At 42.3% G+C, this 26,505-nt stretch overlaps 1 protein-coding gene across 1 annotated transcript in view; it reads left to right on the plus strand.

Annotated features, from left to right (window-relative positions):
* TRAPPC11 (trafficking protein particle complex subunit 11) overlaps positions 1 to 26,505 on the plus strand; it is a 550,973-nt gene that overhangs the window by 98,006 nt on the left and 426,462 nt on the right. The window contains exons 10-17 of the mRNA XM_069199334.1: positions 1,604 to 1,751; positions 2,154 to 2,247; positions 16,701 to 16,780; positions 16,861 to 16,942; positions 17,058 to 17,112; positions 17,673 to 17,818; positions 25,893 to 25,954; positions 26,041 to 26,173. Of these exons, the coding sequence (XP_069055435.1) occupies positions 1,604 to 1,751; positions 2,154 to 2,247; positions 16,701 to 16,780; positions 16,861 to 16,942; positions 17,058 to 17,112; positions 17,673 to 17,818; positions 25,893 to 25,954; positions 26,041 to 26,173 (800 nt within the window). The remainder of the gene's footprint in view (positions 1 to 1,603; positions 1,752 to 2,153; positions 2,248 to 16,700; positions 16,781 to 16,860; positions 16,943 to 17,057; positions 17,113 to 17,672; positions 17,819 to 25,892; positions 25,955 to 26,040; positions 26,174 to 26,505) is intronic.

Here is a 26,505-nt window from a genome sequence, read left to right on the forward strand (position 1 = left end):
ATGAAGCATATAGTAGGGTAGACGTCAACCCATGAAAATCAGTAGCTGTACCATTTATTCGCATTATTGAAAAATTGTGCGGTAGCCCTCTTCTTAAGAGAGCTGCTGCACAATTCTTAAGTCTTATGTTTTAGTTGGGTTCAGATTTTAGGCATACAAAACCATAGAAATTCAGAAGTGCTTGTTATTCTTACCTCCAGAAACTAATGCTTTAAGATAAGTATAACTCACACCCCTGCCATGTACAGGTTTCTCATCAATAATTTCACTGCAAATGTTGCAGTGATGATTTCAGTGATGTCATAGAAGATGTTAGGAGTGATGTAATACGTGGGGCAATTAGCAGTGAATGGCGAGGGGCGAGTTATAGTTCCCCTTGGGCAAGTTGTAGTTTCTGGAGATAAGTCTAACAGTATATTCTGAATTTCTGTGGTTTTGTATGTGTAAGATCTGAAGCTAGCTATAACGACCCTGTAACCTTTGTTTTTAGGTTGAGCATAGCAGCGCGCAAGTGCTGCATTTCCGACCATTTGGTATCTATGTGGGCTTTTAACCATGTCCACTGCACGCCCATCACTATCACTCGTTTATGGGCTTGCCTTCCAAAAATTCTTAAATGACATTGGTAAATGCTTTATATTGGTCCCTCCTTAAAGCAGTTTTGTTACCGCATTGTACATCCACCCTGTTACATGGATAATTGAACGTTTGCAGGTATGTTTGACTACGAGAAAACTTCTTTTATCTTTTGTCTTTCTCCTGTGCACTCATGCTCATGGCGGCAGTGGTGCTTTGAATTGACTTTTTTTTTTTTTTTTGTAAACATATATATTTAAATAGTTTAAGTGAAGTTATGTTTACAAAAGCACATTAAAAGCCTCTTAAAACTGCCAGTTATGGTTAGATGAGCTTAACTTCGCCCCATCATGCACTTCCCATGACCTCATGTATTACATCAGTTTTGACGTGTTAAATGACCTGATTGATGGCATGTGGTTTTTCATGTTGTTTTGCTGTGAATATTAGTTATAAACAAAGATAATTAACTAGAACTAAACACACATTGAGGTCAAATTAAATTGATTAGTCCGTGTTACTAATAACAGTTTTTTCCTCTTAAGTCATTTTAATATACATTCTTTTAGGCAATAAACAGTATTTCACCTGTCAATTACACTGTGTTATGGTAAAAAAGTACATTGCGCCCTTTACACTATAGTAATACACCCCAATGATTTTAGAAAAATCTTTCCTTTTTGCTTTTCTGTTTTTTTCACATATTGCTTTTGGTTCTCCTAGTGCCTTGTTTGTTAGACCGTTCTCTAGTAACTACTGTTTCTTGATTCTCTCTCTTCTGTTTGTGGCTTTTCATGCTGATCTTCAACCGTAACAGTCAATACATCTATGTGTATAATGTATCCATCGTGTAATCCTGGCCTGTGTTTGTATTATAGGCGGAAAATATTAAGGGCAGTTCCTATAAAAAGTGTATTTCAAAGCAACACTTTTCACTTTCACTTAACCGGTACCATCTTTATAAAATATGGCAAAATGTATGAGGGAGAGATACCCAAATTATTGTATAACTTCTTATGTTTTAAAGGTTCCAGGCATTTGGAGACTTGTTTGACGAAGCTATAAAGTTGGGGTTAACGGCTATCCAGACTCAGAATCCCGGTTTCTACTACCAGCAGGCTGCATACTATGCCCAAGAACGTAAGCTGCTCGCCAGTCAACTCTGCAACCATGACGTGAGTGCCTATTTCAGAGTTGGAGTTGTTTCGTACTCTGACAGTCCCAATATATTTGATCAGTTTCATTCCCGAATGTATATATTGATTTTTCTTTAAAAACTGGCTCAATCGTGCTTTTATAGACAAGTACTTGCACAGCCGTGCAGAGGACCTTCAGGAAAGGTTTTAGTTATATTTATTTTCCTTTGGTCCTGACCCAGTAGGTAGTAGCATATTTGCCCATTATTGTGGAAAATACTTCTGTGGAAGCACATCTATTCTAAATGTATTATATACTTAGGATAATAACGAGATTTGTTCATATCGTTGGTAATAGCCAAGGTATCTGAAGAGTATCTCCACGGAAAAATAAAATCACAAATACCTTGGGTATTGATACTTTCTCTAACATATTTGCAGGCCTCAGCAGTGTACCCTAGTCCTGACCCACTGGAGACTCCAAATGGTATGCTGGACTTCTATGGCCAAAGACCCTGGCGGCAAGGAATATTGAGTACGTGTCCCTTTTTTATTGCTGTAGTAATTGTTTTTTTTGTAAATAATCTAATTAGACTGAAGAAACAGGAAAGCGTTGTGTTATTCTTGCAAACATGAGTATTATGTCTCTATTTATATTTGAGTGAACGCACAGAATTTGTCTATCTTCCTCATCAGACTCCTGATTTAGAAAACCTTGGGCCCCTCAAAAAACAAGCATTTACAAATGCAGTAGGTTTGGCCGTATATTCTATTGCTTTAGTATCTTTTATTGTATGTTTTAACCATAAACATGAGGTTAATTACCACTGTACATAAAAGGCATCACTGAACTTTACATTACTTGATTAAGCATACAAGAATGAAAATCTGGGTATTTGTCATTAAAGTGTAGGGCCCCTCTCTGACCATGTGTTTTGCTTCACTAATGACCGAGCTGAAACATTCATGCACTGAAAAAAATCTCTGGAATGCTCTTCTTAGTCCAAAGAAGACATTTATTATTTCACTTAGCAAGTTTCATAAAAGGAGATTAGCATGCTAAAAGCACACATTTAAAAATGGTCACAGCAGTTAAATGAAAACATGTACAAATGGTTCTCCACTGCAATATACACAGCAAATTTATATATCTATATTATAATGCAAAGCAAATAATGAATTAAATATTATGCATCACCATGAGGCAAGGGGATAAGTGCTTTGTCTCTCTTCTATTCAGCATCAGATCGGCAGATCCTAGAATCGATCAAGGTGAAAGAGATCAGTTATCCTCACAGAAGGGTGACGCACTCCAATCGTCCTGGATATGCCCGAGATCTGCAAACACACTCAGTCCCTGGTCCATTTGATCTTGGCCTACTTTGAACAAACAACAGAGGAAAATTCTAGAATCTCTGTCTCATTGCAGAAGTTTATTATTCCAAAAATGCAGATTGCTTTAGGCCAGCTTTGAAAATAACACATCAGGACTTGGCCACAATCCCAAGGTGCCAATTCAAAACAAGGCTGTTCCCTGCCCTCTTAGTACATTCTTATCAGCCTAGGCCCTTGGTGGGAAGGAACCCGAAAAATAAAAACGTGCACATTGTACAATGGGGAAAACTACTTGCAGCTTTTAACGTGGCAGTGGCTAATGCTCAAATAAAGTCAATAGACAAAAATGAAGCTGGTGGTCACTAATGTGACGGTGTGCTGCTAGGCTAAGTGCAACGTGGAGTCAGTGGTGAAAACATAAATATCATAACACCATGTCAAACAAAGGCAGTGTTGTGAGACAGTAACAGGATTAGCAACAGACAGCAGCAAAACCAGCATTTGATCAGTTTTAGACAGTGGTTACCATTTAGACTGTGGTGGCATCCAAAATCGGTTCAGTCAAGTGACAAGTGGTCACATCGGTACCAGGCAGTTGCAAGGCAACTATCAGAACTACTATCCGGTATCAGTTAAATGAAATGCAGTAGTTGTGATAGGCATGCTATTTCAGATCCCAGCAGTAGTAAGGTCACTGTCAGAAGCCAGGGATACTACTGTTAGGCAATAGTAAGGCAAGTCATGGATGTGTGAAAACTGTGCTAAGTAGTAGTGAAGCTGCGTCAGACAGTGCAGACATTAATGAAAACCATCAGCCAACCTGAACCAACTGTGCTGAGTCTGTTCAGTATCCCTGTTCCCCTACCCTGCCAAAGTAATAGAGAAGGCCATCAACAAGGAGCTCTCAACAACGGACCTCAAGCTTCATCACCTACTGGACAACACCCAGTTAGGTTTCAGAAAGAACCACAGTACCGAAACGGCACTCAGTGCAGTCACAGGCAAAATCAGGACCATCCTGGTCCGCGGAGAAACAGCAGCCCTCATCCAACTTGACCTGTCTACGGCCTTCAACACTTTCTTCTACCGCACTCTGTTCTGCAGAATCCCTCAGGCATTGTACTTCAGCCCCACACTTGTCGTAGTTAGACTCTCGCTCTTTAGCAAGACTGCTGGTTTAAGAGAAGACAGCACTTTTGTTTGTAGGCGACAACAAATCGCAACTTTCGGCCCAACCTTCCCGGCTCACTAGCAGTACCTCACCAAAACACTGACAGCAAGGGTGATTTCTGGCACCTTATGCATGGACTCTAGGTTAGACCTCTCAGGGAAGTCGTGGTGGAACGAAAGTTACCCTTTTCTCTCGTTAGCAACAATTGTCATACACACAAAGGCAATGAAGGAGATGCAGGTGAGTTTTCAATATATATTTTTTAAAAGACTGCAATCTACGATAAAATGCAAGTTCTGCAAGGATTAGGATAATGAAAAATAGTAAAGGCATAATTGTGAAGATGAGATTTGTGAATATAAAACCCCCCACCGTCCTACAATAAACATGAGATATAGAATTCCTAACCAAGAAAACCTAATCTCTACCCTAATGAGAGCTAGGTATGGTAAACCTAATCTGCCAGTGCTGTGTCCATGAGAAGTGCCCCCCAACCCTTGTTACCTTGGGATGAGGTCTCTAGGACAGACTCTGTGGTGGCACAAAGGGTGAGTTCTGCAGCAAGGTGATGTGCAGCATAGAAGGCACCTGGAAGGAACCCCTCCAATGACCTTGTTCGTGTGAAGTATATTTGTACAGATCATGTAGGATCCCTGACGCAGATATGTTCCTAAACAACTGATAATGCGGCAAACATGTGTCAGCAGTTGCATAAACAATCCCTAACAAGTGTGCATGATGTTCCTATGACGTAAATGAGAAAGGAACTTAACAGTACCTTTGTGCATCACTGATAGTGACGACAATAATGATGCCTTCTCAGAACAGCACTGGCAATGAAAATGGAAAAAAAAACATTTCTTTCCAAATGTAAGCAATAGCTGCAAGCTAAAAGAAATAATAAAATAAATGGAATAAAACCAGGCATACTAAGTAGGTAAAAGGTCACTAGTGGATGGGGGCAACAGGCCTGCAAGCCAAAGGCTAAGCTGCCTCCTGTGTCCCAGTTGGGAACTAAAATGGATTCACCACACCCTATTCAACATTTACTTGACCCTTCTAGCCAACATCATCCGGACCCAAGGTATGGCCATCATTTCATACGTCAGTGACACTCAACTTATCATATTACTGACAGACAAGACAACCACTTCCAGAGCCAACATCACCAACTGCGTGACCTTAGTAACAGACTGGAGGAGAACAAACTGCTTAAAGGTAATTTCCGACAAAAAAAGTTCTGGCTGTCGGAGCTAAGGCCAACACCAACACACACTGACCATACAAGAAACATGTGGATCATCTAGATGAAAAACTCACTGTGATGGCACAAAACAACCCAGTGAGCACATCCTACGCATGCTATGAAAGATGGTTAAGTGTCTGACGGACCATCACCCAGGCACTCATCACAAGCAGGCTTGACTACGGCAACACACTCTGTGTCGGAATCTCTAAGCAACTCCTACAAGGAGTATAGACCATCCAGAAAGCCGCCGCAAGTCTCATAATACTGGACCTTCTGCGCCACATCCACATCACACCGTACCTTAAGGAGCTCCACTGGCTCCCCATTCACAATGCCAGCCAATTTAAACTCATCACTCACACATACGAAGCCTTATATACATTGGACCAACATTCCTTAACATCTTCATTCACTTTCACCTGCCGACCAGATACTTACGCTCTATCTTACTGTCGCTCGCACCCACCCACCCCAGCATTCACAAAACAAAGCAGGAGGTTGGTTGTTCTCCTACTTCACACCCAAAACATGGAACAACTTCCCTCAGCACATCAGGGCCACTTCCTCACTTCTTTGTGATTCAAAAATGTTTGCTGAATGTGCAGGGCCTTAAGCATCAATGGGATAAGCCTGTGTGCCTCAGAGCTTGGGCATCTTATAGTACATAAACACAGGTGGTTTTGTCGGATAAAACTTTTGTTGCATATATACTTGTTAAATTTATTCATAATCTGAGGAACACATAGGTCTGAATAACTCAGTGAATCACATGTATTTTATGATAGTACAATAACAATCATTAATTAAAAGAAAGGTGCTCCATATGTGTAAGTGAAAATATGCTTATGTAGAGCCAAAATGTGTAGCGAACTATCCACAGTGTGGTGCTACAGAGTTTGGAAGGACTTGGGCACTTTTGATAAACGTTAGGTTTCTGTTCTTTGGCAGCTTTGGCTTGTGCTGCGGTGGCAGAAAAAGGTCACTGTACTACTACTACTACTTCTACTGAAAGTTTTGAGCCTCCAATAATGGAAGTCATGTGAACTGTTCACCGACGATTGGGATTAAAGGTGCAGTGGTCTACTGTATGGCTTTAAGGGAGTGAGAGGAACACAAGTATGCATTAGGCACAGATGGCATATGGTGAGATGTTACCTTCATCTAAAAATGCAGTTTGGTTTGCTGATTGTCTTATAGTGATATCCGTTAGTGGAGTAGAGATGGTGGGGATGGGCCAGCCCCAAAAATAAGGCAGTTAAGAGATCACATGTCTGTCTCTGTGGGGAAAGATGCAACCTTTCATTCTCTGTAGGTTGGCACAGACATATAAATATTCTGATTGTCACAGGAGGTACAGTTGTACTTCAACCCTGCCCCAAACCCTATATCATCCCCACTCTGAACTGCCTGTTGTTTCTTGTCAGCCTGTGGTATTTTTATCCATTGCGAAACCCATGCCATACTTATACTTGATTGTGCCACTTTGGACCTTATTATGATGGGCTTTTCTGGTGCAGCTCCTATAGGTTGTAAAATTAATTCATTTAACCCGATTGTTTTTTGAGTTAGTGCTTTATTTTCAAATAGTACAGCTCGGAAACAATGGGCAGGTTTGACCCCTTTCTGTTTCTGAGCTAGCTACCTGAAAATAAGGCACTACCTCAAAGAAATACTGGGTTCAATGAATTCACTTTATGCCAGGCATATACACAAAACAGGTGCTCAGCTCTGTACTGCTTCAGAGAAGTCCAACATGATATGGCCCTTGTTGGTTTTGTCCTTGTCTGTTCCTGTCTTGCCAGGTGTAAAGCTGACTCATGCAAGCTAATCAGTTTACCTTATCTGAAGGATGATTGAGGGAACTGTAATAGGCATATTTGCAAACTGTCTGGGCAGTTTGGCAGAGAATGGAAGACAAAGCATGACTACTGAACAGTTTTAGTGTAATACTTTAATTTCTTAAATGGGTAGAAAGATCCAATAGTCCTTGTAGTATCATTTTAGTATACCTATATTGTTGCCTTCATGGGCACATCTCTGGATGTCTGGACTTCTTACTGGTATTAACATTTTTTCTCTGACATACTTGTTCTTCTCTTTTGTGAGTTTATGGTACCTTGAATTTTATTCATATTTTTGTTCTTGATTTGAATTATGTGTAAAAAAAAAGAAAAAAAAAAAGAAAAGAAAAGAACTAGTGGGATCAATACAAGCCACTCCACACTGTATTCCCTTCGGTGTCTAGTTTTCAGAAATGGCTGCAGTTGTTGGGTTACCCTTGTTGCTGGCTGGCCTCAGGTCCACCTATTGCATCACCTGGCATCACTTTATCACATGAATGAAATTCGAAGGGAAAATGTAGATGTTTTCATGGTATGTTTATGGCTGTGTCTTGTCCGGGGTGATCGGCCCACCCACACAAGTCTTGTACTGTTTTTATCATGAGAAAAGCTGAGTGGTAGAACTTTTATTGATCCTTGCATATTTCTGACATTTCCTTCACAGAAATCTAAGGACATTCTGTGTTTTTTATCCAAACATAGACATTTGTAGGGGTTTCCTAGTAAGACAAAGTAGTGGTATCCATGCATGCCTCACTGCCATGGCTTCCTTAGAGTGTCTAGTTTTCTAAAATTCCTGGGGTTGGCATGAGATCTTGGGTACCAGCCGACCCTCGGTCCAAGTACTGCTGTGATTTCACATTCTAAAAATCAATGAAATTCAAATAAAATATCACTGTGTTGCTTTGGTTGTTTTGGCCCTTCAATTTCCACTGGACCCCTCATATATGGGGACACTGCTTTTATAGACACAAGTGTGAGAACATGAAATAGTAGAACATTTATTATCTACAGAACTTCTCAACGTTTTATACCTACCAATGTAAGTAAGTATGCACAAGTGCAAAAAGTTACGGCTGAAAACATTGTCACCTGTTCATATTTTTCCAGCTTTACTTTAACTGCTTCATGATTTCAACAGTTCTTTGGGAAATCTGTTAGTGGTCTACATAAAATTAACGCTGGTTTAATTCAGAATTTGTCTTCTTTTTGGAAAATTATATTTGAGATTTCCAACAGATTTTGCTCATTTCCAAAACAAACTGCAAGTATTGGAAAATAGAAAATATTGCCCACCATTTCGAAAGTTGCGAAAAGTGCGGTGGAAAAAAGTTTCATTTTTTACTTTTATTTTTTATTTTACTACTGCACGGTTTCTGAAAGCTATGAAGATGATAAGCTTGGCACAGCAAAACTTCTGTTCATGCTGTTTTCAGAAACAAAAATTACACATTTTTGCACTGCACTTTTCACCTTTTAATTGAAACAATATTTTGCCACATTTTGGTATTTTTTCAGTTTCTTCTGGTTAAAACCATAAACCTCAGGCACCTGTAGAATTCCCAACATGTGAGGTGGAAAAAGGGATGGAAATTTGACCAGGATATATTTTGTTTGAAAAAAATATTATAAATGGTAGATAGAACAAAACCTGCCTAGAATGTTAAAAGGACTTAGCATTATCGGGAGAAAGAGTTAGCAGCACAGTGATTAATAACTACATTAATTTGGCTTGCCTTGTAGCAGGAGGGATTAAGCTTCCTTTTAAATTGTTCCAGAGGCCTTTAAAGTTGCATTCCCTCTGTTAAACTGGATACTTCTCGAGTGCTTTACTCTAGAATGTTGAACACCAATTATTTTTTTCACCTCTATCCTTGTTGTTTCTTCGAAGGCCTTGTGTTTCAAAGCAATAGAGAGTTAGCATTCAATAACGCATGTGTTCCCTGAGCAGTTATGGTATGAAAAACTGGTCACCAAGTAAAAGTACTAGGGCCAGTATGGAGAGCTGGATCTGTTGATTGGTTAAGAGAAGTGATACTGTAATAAATGGTTACAATAGCATGATGTTGGTGTATGCGGGTTGTCAAAGAAACCCATGCAGAGTGAGATGCAGACCACCCAATAGGTGCTGGCATAGAACTACAAACCAGAAATACATCTGCCACACAATGCATTTTTTCTTTTAACATGCATTTAGCATCCCTGGACTGAAAAGTGCTGGATTTAACTACTTAAAGCAAGTGGATAACAGTAGGTTGCAATTAACAAGTGAAGAGCTTATATATGCAAGGAAATTCAAATACATGTAATTTGTATGGAATCACATATCAGTATGACCTGTGAATCATCAAGCAGACATTTAAGAATTGTTTGAAAAGAGGGGTTTTGAGTTGTCTTCTGAAGGCAATTAGTGGATGTATAGTGATTAGTCTGAGGGGTAATGGGGTTAGAGTGTTTCACATGTAGGTGAACGCTCTAGTGGAATACTTTGGGCCTGATTCAGAGTATGCTGGAAAAGTTACTTAGTCTCAAACATGACAGATATCCCATCTGCCATATTACGATCTCCATAAGTTATTATCGGATCGTAAAATGGTGGACAGAATATCCGTCACATTTGTGACTTAGTAAACTCCTCCACCAAACTCTAAATCATGCCCTTAGTTTGGACATCACAGTTTCTGAAATTAGGAATTTGCAACATGAGTGATTTCGTCTTCTTAGTCCTCTTGAACCTCCAAAGATGGTGAGCAGTTTGACAAATAAGTAGGAGGTACCATTATGGATAGCCTTATGTATCATACATTTTTTTATTTGTACTCTTGCAGCAAAGAGGGTGGAGACTGTGGAATAATTGGAGAATGTAGGTTCTTCTTTTTTTTTTTTTTTTTGCAAGAGTGGACCAATCAGCTTTGAGTAGGTCTAAGGCACACAAGCCGGTATAGCATTCCCAAAGTCCAATCATCAGGTGCCAGGGTCATGTTTTGCAGTTTTAAGCTGGTCACATGAGAAGTTGTGAGCACAGCAGCAAAAACAGGAAATCACTTGTTACTCACAACTATACAGATCCCACTTGGGCAGAACACAATACCTCAGTATTCATGTTTGTGAGGTAGTGGACTACTATGAAAACTACAACCACTATACTTATGGCTATATCAACCTTGATGAAGTCTGTTGTTGGATGAAACATATTGGCTAGGTTGCATGCCAATGTAAGAAAATCAATAAAGCTCTATTGTGATGCTATTACATGGCACCTCGTTGGATGATTAGAGGATGGACCAGATTTCTGAGGACTATTACCTTTTGATGCCTTGATGAACGTTTAAACTTTCATTACTCACATAAATGATTTTTGTTTGTACTATAAGTACTCCTCTTCATTCTGTATTGTTGCGGTTGAGAAGAAGTACATTTTCTTTAATCCAACTTATTAGGTGTAGGAGTTTAAGCCAGTTTCTCAGACTGGCTATGTGCTCATTAGTGAATGTTCCCAGTAAAAACTGGTTATCACCAGCGTATTGATGCATGCTGATATCTAGTCTTCGAATTAGGCTGAGGGGCTGGATTTAGCGGCTGAATGAAGATGGCATGAGGATGGATTGCTTTGGATTGCCAGATTTCATATCCAGACTGGTCAAGAAGTTCTCTCTCTTCTTTACCAAAAGGTATCTGCTAGTTAAGAAAGATGTCAACCATATTAGAATAATTGTTAAAATCCCATTGTTATAAACAGAGTGCTCAGTTTAGTAAAAATGGCTTATCCGTTACACGAGACATATTGCACGGAGCCCCAGATAGAGTTTTGTTCCATCTCAGGAATCAGCTGCTTTTACTATGTCAGTTCATCATGGAAAACACTTTTCTGCATTGTAGGATCTTCATTGATAGCCATTCACGCTTGAATAATCTCTTGCTCTCTGCATGTATCCAGAGCGCTGTAGCATAGATATTTTGTTCATGTAATCTAACAGACTGTGAATAATCCATTTGCCCATTGACTTAAAGCAGCAACCTAAATGTCTCTATCTGAAAAAACAGGAGGTTCATCATAACATTATTTTAAAACTACATTTCAACATCTGAAATGCAGATTAGAATATGCACGGGTTTAGAAAAAAAATTAACGTGATAGACTTCTAATGTGACAGAGTGAAGGATCTTGTCCCTTAAAGAACTCCATAAAGTCCCTTTACCCTTGATATTTTGTGCTGGCAGTTTGCGTCACCCTCTCAATTCTTTTTTCCAGTTCCTGTGAGAAGGATCTGAGAGCATATGTTAGGTTTTATATCTCATTTTTTTTTTTTTTTCAAAACTACTTTTCCTAAGACTGAATTCCATTTTCACTTGACATCTTTAACAACTGACTGTCAAGTGAGAAATGTGCCCACATTTAGAACGTTTTTCCTAAAAATGCCTGTCTATTTGGAAGTGTTCCTCCTGGGGCAGAAAAAGACAGTGTCATAAGGTCTGTGTAGTGTGTGTTCCTCCAGCTCACAGTGAAAGGCTTCAATATCTACAAAGAGATGTCTAAAAGGTTTTAAGAACAGGGATGGCACAAGACTTTGAAAACCTTTAGCATGTATGGCTTCATTGAAAATTCCTATGATGGAGAGCTAGTAACATGTGTTTGGAAGATTCATCTTCCCACGAATTCCTCACCTTAAGAATTGTTTTTCCAGGCTTCAGTCTGGTCTTGAAAAGTTTTATTCAGCAGTGCCTCACCAGTGGTGCCAAGTGGCTCCAGCTATGACTCTGCATCGGCATGTCCACACAAGTACAGTAGATGCCAATGGTGTCCTATTTTTCTGAATCTCATTCAGTTGCAAACCTATTTCAGTGATTCACCAATATATTCATTAACATTTTTGCAGTGACTACATCCGAAGTCTCCCCCGACGATTTCTAGGTTTATGCCTTGTCGCAGATGCCACAAGAAAATGCCTTTCGAATAAATTTGACCTCTGCATGTGGTGCATGACTCTTGGCCTGCAACTCTTGTTCCTCCATATAACTACAGACCATTAGAAAGCAGGAGGCCAACTTGCTTTTGGCTAAAATCTGCAAGGAGACACTGAGCACTTTGCTTCAATTAGAGGTAAGTCACATATTGGGGAACGCTCTTTCTAAAGGTTTTTTTCCAACAAAAAGTGCCCTCAGAAGGAGAAGTCTTTTTCCTTGATGAAACATTTGAACCCTTGAGACTGTTTGAAGTCGGGATTCCGTTTGCCCTAATACCAGACTCTTCCTCATTGTCTGATAAGACTACAGTTCCAAAAAATGAGCCTGGGGTTTCAGGGTTGATTGAATAACCCTGCACAGGACAGGTCAAGGTTTTCTGGCTTGCTGTGCTGCCTATTTTCAGGATGGCTTTAACACCCTCTGGAACACTCACCAAAGTAGAGCTTGATCCTTTGGGCTTGGCAGCACTGACTCAGGTAACTGTCAGTAGTGCTTCGGCCCCAGCTTCTAAGGCGATATCTAAGCCAGTTAAGTCCCATTCGCATTAGGGCCTACTTCAGCACCCCTATTGATGTTACCCAATAATTCAACCACGATGCTGCTCACACAGCGTTTAAGTTGAAGAAGCTTATCTGTGCAGCAATAGAGAAGTTTAAGGCAAACTTTGATTATGTTCCCTTGACTGGGCACTTCGCAGGGTCTAGAGATTTACCCGAATGGTGGAGATTTCCGGCTCCGATGCAGATGCCTTGGAAACACCAGACTAAAACTATTGCTGTATAAAAGGTGCCTAAGCAGAGATGGACAACCTCCCACCAAACTACAATATTGATGATGGACCTACTTGGACTTAGAAAATTCAAGTGGACCCTTCTGACCCTGCTTCGTAGGAGGTTTACTAATTTAGGATGGTGCTTTGGGAGGCAAAGGAGCCCTTAGAGTTGAGATTATATTTTTCATAAACAATATTCTGACTGAAATATTACTGTCCTCCTCCTGGGTGTCGGGCCCTTGCTGCCGTGTTATGAGACCCTTTTGGACCCAACCATGTCTGCATGGAGAAACACTTTTCTATAGGCCTGCTCTTGGTGATCCCTATTTTACTGTCTTCTCGCCCTTTGCTGGAATATCTAGTTGTCCATACATCACCCTTCAAGTAGGATACAAATACCTTTCCTATGGTGCCTCCTGATAGAGAGTTGTAGAAACTTGCCCATTTGGGTCACAAGGGTCTTTATTCAGGCACGCTGCATCTCTGAAATGCAAATGACACCTGGCTTCTAGGGCAGGATGTGCATGCCTTGTGAGAAGTGGAAAATCTTAAGCGGTTTAGAGACCTGGTGAATAGTTGTGATTTATCCAAACATTTCTTGAGGTGCAACTTGACTCCGGGTTAACTGTTGATTGGTCCATGAGCACACCTTTAAAGCTATTCCAGTACTTTTGTGTGTGTTCCCCTGGCTTCTTTGGTCATTTCCAATCTACAGTCATAGACCTGCCCTCTGTTGGCTAGTGAGTGTTAGGATGCAGAGCTGAATCTTCCTTGGAGTGCTTCAGAAACATATTGAATGCTGAGCTTCACCTCCCAGAATGCTGTTTTCGCGAATAGTACAGAAGGATTTGTGGCTACTCCAGTGCAGTACAGTTGTGACAGAGACTACTTTTTAAATTTGTCCAGTCACCCCGGCAGCTACACCGCTTCTTTCGGGGCAAGCATGAATGTAGGGGACACCAGCTACAGCAACAGATGCAAATTCGTTTTCTCTGACAACTCTGTTGCCTCAGACTTACTGATTTCCATCTCTTTTAAGCCATGATCTTCCATTGGATAAAGCGGGTCCATTTTGCCCTGCAAATGGAAGAGAATCACAGAGATTTATGTCCCACTCTGGATCATCAACTACTGAATTTGTTTATTTGGTGAAAGGGGAGTCCCCAGCACTGGTCAAGTGATAACCTCCATCAAATCATGGCTCTGCTCCATAACTTGGGCTTCACAGTCATGGACAAAAGTCCCACATTTTCTCTATTTTAGACGTTAACCTTTGTAGGGGCAGAACCAGGCTTGATCAGAATGATAGTATTTCCTCCTTTGCAGAGGATCACAGATATTTGAGAGATGATTCTGACTCTAACTTATTTCCCTGTTCAGCAGAACTTGTTTCTGCTTGGCCCCATGACACCCTGTGTTCTGATGGTACCTCATGCTAAATGATAAATGAAAGCCATTCAGCAGTGTCTTGAGAATGAAGTGACTCCAGCATCAAGGGAGTCACTTGGCTTGGGTGCAGATCTTCTGGGCATTGGATCTGGATGTGCACTTGTAGATGGACCCCTCTTACTTTTTTTGGGGTCACCCATTCAGCCCCTGCAGTCAATGGATACCATAGTCATGGATGGCACATCGTTGGACTGGGGTGCTCATTTGGGGGATATGTCAGTACTCGGCCTTTAGTCTGCGTCAGACAAAGCTTGACCTCTGGAAGTGCACTGAACACAGTTCTCCTTTTCATCTTTTGGAGCAACATTCAGATTCTGTCAGACAGCAACATTGTGTCGTCCATCATATCAACAGACCGGATGGGACGGGGTCATGGACCTTATGTTAGGAGGTGAATTACTTGTGGAAATGGTCTTAGCGATGAGGAATCATCCCAGTAACGATCCATTTTGCAGACTACTTCCCTGGCAAAGCGGATGCTGTCATGATTACAAATGGGAGCTGAACTGTGTTCAGTTTTGAGCTATATGCTACCCTCTGATTGGTCCCTTAGGCGATTCCTTTATTTTCACTGGCCTCAGCCTGCTTTATGCATTCCCACTAATTCCTCTTCTGCCTAAAGTACTACAGAAAGTGCAGTATGATAGAGCTCTGTTAAACCTGATTGCTTCAGGTTTGGTGTGAGCATTACGCTGAACTTTTGACATTCAGCATTCACTGTGGAATGGTCAAGTCATTCATTCCACTTCCCAAAATCTGCAGTTGAATGCTTGGAGATTGTGCAGTGCTGGCTAGATTTCTTTTCCCCACCAGAAGAAATTACAGACCTCATCTTGGTGGCAGTAAGCCTACCACCAAATGCGTCTGTGGAGGCCAGTAGAATGAATTTCATCAATGGGGTGAGTCAGAAGGTTGCAATCCCCCTTACCCAAGCTGGTATCAGATTTTATATGGATCTGTCTTTAACTCTTTCATTTTTCTTCCTTCATCCAGAAAGACCCAAGCAGGTGGATATGCTGCATAGACTGGATTCCAAATGTGCGCAGTCCTATTACAATGTTATTACATAACATAACAGAACAGAGTAGATGACCAGCTCTTTGTAGATTTCACTGCAGCTTGCGAGTGCAAGGTGGTGACCAGATGCATAATTCCATGTTGGATCAGCCTGTGGATGAAGATCTGCTTTTCCTTGGACAAGAAAGACACTCCAGTGGATATTCTGATGACTTGGTCACCTGTGCATAGCGTCAGAACCACATGAACATCAGTTTGTTGGAGTTGACTGCAGTTCATCTAGCACCCAAAGTGTTTTTATATGGTAAATCACAACAAGGCAGTGCTCATACTATTAGATAATATGACAAATTGATTACATTCACAAACTGGGATGTGCTCTTCCCCCAAGCACATATACCTAATTGAACCACTTCTGTTTCTCTCTACCTCTCCACATACTGCAAAGGAATGCAAGAAAAGTATCTGGAACTGACATCAGAACACTGGTTGGCACCTGTTGTACTCTGTTATCACCATGTCTGGAGCCAGAGTTGTGATGGCACTGATGCATTTTTACTTAGGAAAAGCTTTCCATAGCCGGTCTGAAGCCTGGAAGGCTAATTCATCAGGTGGACAATGTGTTGGACGAATTTGCCTAGCAGAAAAATGTTTAAAGAAGGTAAGTTACCTTTTCTATAGTGGACTGAGCACTCTGTCAATAATTATGTTTTGGGTTTTTATAAAGGAACATTAAGTGTGCAGCTGCAACTTGCTATTTTTGACAGACTAGACAAATTAAACAGGTGGGGAAACTGACTTGCCCAAGAACATACAATTTGGTTAAGTAGAGGAACCAGGGTCAGAGCTTGGGTTTTCTAGTTCAAAGCTGTCAATCTAGGCACTAGAAGGCATCTAACCCTGGTAGATGTTTTTTATGTAACCTTGTGATTCTGGAGCTCTATTATGTGGGTTCAGCTTAGAGTTACAGTGGAAGAATGTTGGAGCATGGGTGTTCCATGAAGCACAAAGGGCCTGCAGAGTTCTTTGGACACAAACATTCCATCTCCCAAGAGACTAAACCTATGTGTCTAAAGGCTTGGTTGAAAAATTGTATTTTACCGAAGTCCCTTAAATGTCCTCTTCATAAGCATCTTGCCTCAGAGCTAGATACTGTTCACACTAATGGAGTGTTCTGTATCCTTCCCAGGTTTTGATCTGTCTGATCCTGAGAAAGAAAAGGCTGCTATTTTTGCCCTCCAGCTGAAAGAGAGATCTGTGCTCCACACGGTAAGACAATGATTGAAAATGATTCTGAAATCCTTCTTATTCAGGATCCTTCTACATCATCAGTTTGGGATTTCTTCTAGGAGCTGATAATAACCACACTCTTGAGCAATGCTGTGGCACAGTTTAAGAAATACAAGTGTCCGAGGATGAAAAGCCATCTGAGTAAGTTTATGGCTACATTATCATCGCCTTGTAGGAAATACTTCACATTTGTTAAGTGTTTTGATTTTTAGAATGTTGCTCCCTATGTACATTAATATGACTGCATTGTTTACAGTGGTTCAAATGGGAGAGGAGTATTACCAAGCTAATGATTACACAAAGGCTTTGAAGTAAGTGTTGCCACTGCCCTGTTGCAGTTTCCCTTTATTTTGTGTGTGTGTGCAAGCTTTGTTTCTTCTGTTGGCAGAGCAAAGGCAAAAAGGACCAAAACATTCATAGTCACCAAATTGTTTTTAATTATGCCATTGTTGTAGATTGAGCCCTGTATCGTTTTATTCTGGTCACTCCTTGTAATCAGTGTGGAATGGGGGGTTCCATTTTTCCATATCATTTTTGAGACATTGAATGAAACTTAATGTAATTATCTTCTGCTCAGGAACAGTGAAATTACTGTTAAAGCCTCAAGTAGTACTATAGGGTTAATTCATACAGGGCCTTGAAAAAATAGCGTATACTGTTTCAGCCAAAGTTTTGTTTGCCTACTATACCCTGCTTTGGAAATTACATCCACCAGAGCATGTTAAGTCTTTGTTTAAAAACAAAATGTGGTGTGATGTGGATCGGACAACGGACCATATTTCTTCATCTGAGAAATGGCCGACTTGAGGAGGCATAAAAATGTATAATGCCAAGTAGTCTAAGCTTTGTCTGTCTTGTTTTTTCTTTTTAGGCTGCTGGATTATGTGATGTGTGATTACCGGAGTGAACGGTGGTGGACGCTACTCACTTCCATACTGTCAACAGCCCTTAAATGTTCTTACCTGATGGCCCAACTGAAAGAATACATTACTTACTCACTAGAACTTCTGGGTAGGGGTATCCTTCATAGAAGCGTTTACTTTCTGTGCAACCGTTCCTATAAACTGAAATATTAACTCTTTTCTTTTATTTCTTCTCCAATGGTTGTTGCCTGGTAATTGCAGAAATAGTTAACAGGAGAGGGGTCATAAATAGACAAAAAGTCTTTCACTGGGAGGAAGAAATAGCACATCCCAAGCCTTATCTATTCATCCAGTTATCATAGACTTGCATTTGCTGTTTAAAAATTATGAATTTTGATAAGCTCAAATTCCTCACCTCTTGAATCTCTTCTAGGCGCCAGATTGAATCAAAAAGTTGAAGTAGCTTTCTTACACTGATAGGTGTGCCTCAGGTCCAACTCAACTCCAAGATCTACATTGGATATGACATCAAAGAACACTATAGGGTGCCATCCCGGAGTTGCTGTGCTCTGAATATTTCCTTTCAAAATGTCCTTTTTTTGCAGTTTTGACAGAATGTATCCCCTGAAAAATAGAGTTTAAACCATGTTGCTCTTGTTACAAACTTGTTACTCTTGGACCCTCACATTGTTGGTCTCTGGTGCCAAGACAGGACCCCAAGCCATGTGAGAAAGTGTGGGCTCATGCATGCCAAAACCATGAAGTATCAGGAAGCAAAGCTCTTCTTGGCACAGGCTCTTTTAACAAAAATATATTTTTATTAGTTCCAGCAACAAAAAGAGCAACAACAATAAATCCAGGTATGGCATCTTGGCTTGACTTTAATCCTCTTCTCGCCATCAGCTCCCCCACCTTTGCATGTTTCCCCCTTGCCCTGGCGGAGCACCACACCTCACAAATCAGTTGCAGCTGCCATCTGTGGGCTCTGAAAAATGTCTTCTCTATATCCATTCCAGAGTCCCCAGAACATGTTCCACTTTTGTGGGCAGCCCGGCCCTCAAAGACCACCCTTTCTGCCAACATGCACCAGTCCATGTTGTTTTTGTAATCTTCTAGTTGGGTTACTTGTTCTGATCTCCACAGCCTGGCTATATTTCTTCTAATAATGATCCATCACAGCATCACACAGACACAGTGCACACGGCTCAAGTCTGTGCCCTCCTGCACATTTAGGACACACAATTTCACCACTGGAGCGAGATTTGCCCCAAACGCTTTTATTTATACAATCAGTTACCGTCCCTCAGAAATTTTGTATTAAGGTACATTCCCAGATCATGTGAAAGTAGGTACCCTCCTGGCCAAAACGCCGACTGCAACTGGTGCTTGCAGTTCTACCCATTTTGACCTATGTGGTATGTACAGTGCTAGAACTAGTTGAAAACATGAGTGTCTGTCTACCGCCCTAGGGAGTTAACCTTAAGTTCACCCAGAATTTGGGCCCATCTCCCTCTCAGTAGCATCCACCCATCAGGCATGTTGTACAATATTTTCTTGTATGTCAGTGAAATGTCCTTTCTCTGCATGTGCTCATCCAATAATCTGTCCTCTAAAGACCGACAACATTGCCACCTTTGGCAGTACTGTAATGAGTGCATATCTGATTTGTAGATAACAAAGTATTTTGGTTGGAGCCATTTGGTATTCTTGTTGTAGGTCTGCAAAAGGGACCACGTCACCCTGTTGCCAAAGGTCTCCTACTCTGGAGATGCCGATCAAATCCTACTTGTCAAAATCCAAAAGATGTCTCAGTGTTCCTACCTTAGCTGTGTCCCAAAGAGGTGTGACTTGTGTATTTGTCCCCCTCCAACCGATTGCCCATGGGGCTCTGTGGCAGAGGTCCACAACTATTGCCATGGGGCCCCTGAATTGCTGGAGCTTGGAGAGTTCATATAGTGCCCCAAGGTATACCCCCGGTTGCAGCAGCAGTTTATCAAGTTGGTAGGCCTGTTCGTCAGGGGGCCCAAAGACTCCGTCATTAATTTTGGACAACTGAGCTGCCCAGTAATATTTTTGAATGTCTGGCAGAGCCACACAACAGTCGTTCCAGCCCCTTGTCAGTTTGTGTTGCGCAATTTGTGCCGGGCTACCTAACCCCCATCCCAAATTAGCATACCTATCTCCCTCTCGATGTCACAAAAATATGACTTTTAAACTGGGTATGGAGTGTTGTGTAATATGTACAGAAACCAGGGCAACAACATCATTTTGGAGAGGGCTGCTTGGCCCAGGAGTGTCAGAGGGAGGACCTTCATTGTCTGTCTTCTCTTCTCAGTCATTCCAGAGGTGGCACCAAATTGTTCTCAAATAACAGGGTTGGATCAATTGAATTAGCACCCTGTGGTTACGGAAGCCTGCAAGTAGCCAGTATAGTGCCACGGTGTTTCTCCCCATAGGGTTCAGTTTTGGGATTTATCCCATTTATTGTGAAGCCAGAGTAATGGCCAAAAATATGGAATATCTGCATTAGTCTTGTCAGCGCACGTTCTGGATCTGCGATGTAGAGCAGGACATCATCCACATAGAGATATTCTGTCTTCCCTGTGCTCAGACCCCGTATTCCTGGACCAATAGGTCCTGCCTCACCTAAGCTGCCAAGGGCTCTATTGCCAGAGCAAATATCAGTGGGAAGAAGGGGCAACCCTGGCACGTTCCTCGCTGCAGTTGGAAAACCCTAGACATTCCCACATTTACTTTCATCTGTGCAAGGGGATCGGCACATAGCCTTGGTGGAAACCCATCGTGATTAGGACCTCAAATAGATATGCCCACTCAACTGTGTGGCCGTGACTGCAAGAGAGTACAACTGAGCATAATATTCCACGAAAGCCTCTGCCACATACTGCATACTTCTCACAAGAGGTCCTCCCTGCATTCGCCTTTCCAATACCCATCGACTCGCTCGCTCTCTCTTACCTAGCCAGGCCATCAATTTGCTAGCTTATCCCCAACTTTGTATACTCAATACTATGTAGCTTCCTTACTTAAGCGGGCTGCCTCCATCATTCTCACTGTTTTAACACAATGCTGTGTCTAGTGTCTCTGCTGTGCTGTTGGGGCAGATTTCTCTTAAGTGTCAGAAGTTCCCGCTCCAGTGCATCCATTCTGCCCACTCTCTAATAGCTGTTGTGTTGGATTCCCACAACGTTTGGGCCGATTCAACAGAATTACCATTTTTTCTAAAGTAATGACCAGGGGCAGTGAAGAACCCCTTTCTGATCTTAGGTAGTTTCAAGTACCATGTGTTAAGTGATAAAGTATGGTGTGATGTGTCCCCTGCAAGCCTGAACTCCACCCACTTGGTGGAGTGATCCATTATGCCTCAAGCCAGGTGGCGTGCACCTGAGACAAAATGTATCTGATGCAAGTGAGTAAACAGGTAATCTATATGTGAAAGACTGCCTTGGGCCCCTAAGTGAAAGGTGAATTGTTGGTCTTGTGGGTGGTGGGAGTGCCATATGCCGGTCAATCCCAGAGCCTGTGGGAAATCCAACAGAGGGCGATTGCTGCTCGTCTAGGTGGGTGTCGATCACACCTGTCACTAAGGGCCAAATTAAAGTCACCCCTTACAAATCAGCTTGCCCTCCAGCGGTTTTAGGAGTACATTTCCCAGTGCGACAAGTGTTGTATCATGTAGACGTGGTGTAACCTGCACTGAACAGAGGTTGGTGGTGTGTTCCTCCCAGCTGCTCACGAGTGCCATAAAATGACCATGCGTATCTGGCCACAGCTGGGGAATTGTGAGGGTTAGTGACTTCCTAAACAGAGTCCCAGCTCCTCTGGAATCAGCTGTGTAACTGGTAAGTGTTACCAATTTGTAACCCCACCTGTCCAGTGCTTCATAAGTGTTGCTTTTTAGGTGGGTCTCCTGTTAGAGGACCACATCTGGGGTATGTCCTTTAAAATATTGTAGGACTATTCCCCTCTTGATTTTTATCTTGGAGGCCATTGACATTCCAAGATAGAAGCGTCATCTTCCGTGCCTCATGTCCCATCGTCATCAAGGCAGCAAAAAGGATCCATGTGCCTGGAAGGGGCACTCTTGGGCACCACCCAATAGGGTCAGGAAAAGTATCTGCGGTGCATATTCTACTTTACGGTGTTGGTGCTCCAGAAATAACTTTTTGAGGCCTACAAACTATCCAAACATTTCCTCCCAACTTATCCCCCCCTGCATCTCTGCATAGCGGACTCCAAACTGCTCACCACCCCAACATTGCAGAGTACCTGAAGCCCATAACTTGTTCTAAAAACAGTGGAGGACGACGGCAGCCACAACAGTGAACCCACTCACCCCCCCATATTGAGCATTACACTTTACCGAGAGTCATCCGGTCTGTTTGTCGTTATCAGTTCATCAACTAGTGTCCCTCTGCAGCAACGAAGAGTCACACCAGGCACCCCACATCTGCATTTCCCGATGGTAGAAGGAGGAAATACTAGCAGTTGGGCAGCTCAACACACCCCATCAAATGAGTCAGGACATTATTCGTGTGTACCTGTGGCTTTGAAGGGATGTAACTGGAGAGGAAACTGTGTTCTGTCTTATATTGGTGAACGATCAAAGATATGCACTGGTGCGATCTCCTCCCTGACTTGCGGTTGATGCTTGGGTTTCATTCTTCCAGAAAGAACCATGTTCTCACCTCAGCTGCCAGACACAGCATTGAGTATTTCAGTTCCTTTTCACGGAGGGCCCTCTTCACTTCAAGGAATCTGTGACGGAGTCTCTAAACCCTGAGTAAAGTCCGGGTAGAGGCCAACTTACACGTTATCAACCTTGATCGGTGGGGTCCCTGACGTTTAATATAAAGGCTCACCCGGCTTCAGGGTGGGGGTGAGGGAGGCAGCACAGAGAGTTCTGTGTTCCCTTTCTACCGAAAAATATTTGGACAGAGCTCGTAGCTGCAGCACATTGAGGATGTGGTCCTCCACAAAAAAGTCTACAGCAGGACCTTCCGCTCTTTTCGGCACGCCAACAAGGCAGATATTGTTGTGCTTTGAGTGCCCCTCAAAGTCTTTAAGCTTAGCAATTATAGTTTCCAAAGTAAGTTATAGCTCTTTGATCTGTTTCTTTAAGATATCCATATCAGGTTTCAAAGTATTGATCAAATCTTCTACCACCTTCATTCACGTGTTCATGGTTTGGAGGTCAATGCTCACTAGAATAAGTTCAGTGGGTACTGTATCTAACTGGTTTCCAGGCCCCCCTCCTCCCTGTTCCCCTCGTATAGCTGCCATGATATCTGTAAGTGTAAATGCATCTCCTTCTTGTGGGTTTGCGACAGTTGGCCCCACCGGCATTACCCTTGGTTGCATTACTTGTGTTTTTTCGGGGAAGGGTGTACCAGTCCAACTTAATTTGTTGTGGCACTTGTGCCCCTTGTTATCTCTGTGTTGCCATTGATTACTGTATAACAGTAGTGGTGGGGTCACTTGGATAATCGCCACAGCCTACCAGGAGAGTTGGCCAGGGACCATTCACTGCTGCGGACTGTCGAGATTCTCTCAGGTAGCCCCTGCTGTGCACCTGGCGTACTGGGAGGGTGCGGTCTTAGACATATCCAGGAGTATTGTTGGGTGGTAACTGTGTCTCCTGTTAAGTACTTGTTATGAGCACCGCTCCATGCCACTGTCTGGTTCCCCTTACCTCCACATATGACTTGATGGAGGGAGCACCGTGATCCCACTCTTAGCTTCTGGCCAGTCGTTGTATTCCAGTAAGTCGGGAGCCTGTGCTCACCAGATTAGCTTATATCTCCAGGGGCCACCAAGGCTCTCTGGTCAGGCACAGCATTCATATGATGGGTCCCTTAGCCTGCCCCCTCTCCCCCCCAAACTCCTTTGCTCTCTGTTTTCTCAGGGAGACCCAGTAGGGGCACAGCCTGACCCCAGGCCTCCTGATATTGCTGCAGCTGTTCAAGAGTTTTACTTCTTCCACGGGTGGCACAATCTGTCCCGCCGCAGGCCCAAAGCTCTTTCCAGGGGTCCCGGCTGCATAGAGGCCGAGAGAAAGCACTCCACTGAGTCTCCTGTCTCCAGCCGCCCTGGCTCCGCGCACTCACCTGGTGTTGCCGGTGGTTCTAGTGATCCACCCAGGCTGGACGGAAGTATCTTGCTGCGCCTTTCCCACCGTTCCAGCAGCTGCTGGCCATTGGCTGCTCCTCTGGCACGCTGCACAGGGGAGGCCCTCTTGATGGGGGCCTATGGGATCAACAGAACCCGGTCGAAGTTGTTGCTCTGCTGTGTCTTTGCCAGGCACCCCTCCCTCTTACACTCACAAGGGGCTGCCACTGTCCCTGTCGCCTCAGGGCCCGCAGCTTCAAGCCTAACAATCGGGTGGCTCTTGGCTGCCAAATTTTGCAATTCTTGGTCCCCTTGCCATCACCAGCCTGAAACCTTGTCCGCTGGGGTCCGTAGAGTTGGATTTACGGTCAGATTTTGGGGGATTACTGTGTGGGTTTGGGAACCCACTTTAGCAAGCAGCAATTTCCAAATGGCAGTCCCACAGGCTTAAGATGAATGCTGGGTCTTTTGCCACTCTGGATACGGGTCTTGACCAGGTCCCTTTCCAGCACATCCTCGACCATCAGCTTTTTAAAACAGGTTGCTGACAAGTCCCCCAGGGATGAAAAACAAGAAACTACATCAGAGAGACCAAGCCATATGCAAATCAGTCTTGACCCTGCTCCCAATGGGAACAGTCCAGCCCGAACTGCCTGGCAAGGTCCTCCGTGGACCAGAAACAAGCATCTTGGGGCCGGTTTCAGAGTATCACCTTTTTTCTCTGTCCCCTCTTGAAGGAGCACCCCAGAATTGTCCATGTACAACAAGGCCATTGGGCACACTTTGTTTTGGTAAAATTTGTTACTACAAAGACTTTACAGTGACATCCGATTTGACTGCATTCTTCCCAGTAATCAGTCTATTTCTCTGCCAATCCAGTTACTTTAGGCTTGTGTACTCTTTTATCTTTAGGAAGTCTATGGAGCACTTGGGGACTAATGTAGTCAGAAACACGCAGTAGGAATCATTGCTTGTATTAGAAATTAGTAGGAAGTGCAGAAACAACAGTTTGTTATTTTTTAATTCCAACAGGACATATCTGTACAAGGTAAACCATCCAAAACATCTTCCTCATCTACAACACATATTCTGCAGAGAGGGCAAAATCTCTTTCTAACTGAAGGCACTTGAGCGAAAGAAAGTACAGAAACTTGGATTAATTCAGTGCCATCCAGTGTACACACCTGGGATATTTTGACATGCATTAAGGACTCCAAGCATGCTAATATTATTAAATACCTAGAAAGTGTATACACACAAAACACTGGCAAGAACTACTAGTACAAGTGTCATTAAGTGAGTAACATGTACTGGGAAGACGTTTGCCCCTAGAATGGAATGTGAGAGAGGGCAAGTATGAGCAGTAGAATGTGTTGCGTCCTCCTTGCAGTTCACACTGGATAGTCTTCTCAAAATCGTGATGATAAGAGTTAGTTTTAAGATTTACTGCTGGCTTATCTAGCAAAGTTGTAACGCATTCGAGGACATAGCCTTAAGATGTTAGAATATTGAGAGGCAAGAAGCACTCTTAGTATACACTTGGGCTCTGTTGTGTAATTTGTCATATCTCCAAAGGCCTCTATTCCACACCTGGTACTAGTCAAGTAGCTTGTTGCTTCAAATGGGATGTATACTAAATACACGTTTATATGATAGGCAGCATGAGATCAGAGGTGATATTCTTCTTTACCACATTCAGGGAGTAGGAATACAGTTCAGTCCTTTCTGCTTCTATAGGCACTTCCCGTAGTGGAGCTAAATCTGTGTTTCGTTCAGTAATTTCCTTTTGCAGTATTGAAGCAAGGTCTGATGGAATGCCCTTCACACCATACAGTAATGCTGATGGAGTCCTATGTTTTGTTGAGCAGATGTAATAAGTTTGTTTCATAGACCTATAACACTTAATGCTTATATTTTTCATTTGTTCATTTAGTTTTGTTGTTGGGCAGTCTGAAGGCAGAAAGTCACAGCAAGGAACATGAAATACATTTTACATGGGTTATTTCTCAGCCACAAGCAGCATAGAGGAAACTTAGCATTTGTCATGTTTATCAATTTGTGCACTGTTCATTTGAGCTTAATTTCCTAAATTCTGCTATTAGCATCAACTCTAAAAGATGATCAGAAATCTAGAATAGAAAAGAACCTGATTAAAGTCCTAATGGTAAGTGAGAATCATTCAAAGGAGTGCTTGTTTTGAATCATGTATTTTTATGGTGCTTTTATTTTACTCTGCTTTGTTCTGATTAGAACGAGAGTCCTGACCCTGAACCTGAATGCGATGGCACCATGGTGAAGGCTGCACAGAAGCTGTGGACAGACCGAATTTCTCTGGCTGTCAGCAATGTATTTACAATAGTAGTGCAGGATTTTGTACCATTTGGTAAGTAGATAATGTAGTTTTCTGTTTTAATGCAAATATTTGTGATTGAGGAGCATTATGTTACCGTTGTAAAATGTTAAGGCTTGATTCACAAAGCTGCTTACACAAATAGGATATATAAGTAAAAATATCTGGGTTCTTTTAGACAATGTTTTGAACATAATCTTGATGTGTCTGTAAACTACCTAATGTCTTGAGGGACAGGGAGAGCGGAAAAGGGGACATCAGTTTTCAGCCAGAAGCACTTGAGCTCAGTTGGTGCATTCTACCCACTCTCTCATACCATATTGAGCTGACAGCAGAGAAAAAGGTAAAAATATTTTTTTTCTGTT

The sequence above is a fragment of the Pleurodeles waltl genome, chromosome 1_2 (assembly GCF_031143425.1).
Source record: "Pleurodeles waltl isolate 20211129_DDA chromosome 1_2, aPleWal1.hap1.20221129, whole genome shotgun sequence".
NCBI lineage: Eukaryota > Metazoa > Chordata > Amphibia > Caudata > Salamandridae > Pleurodeles > Pleurodeles waltl.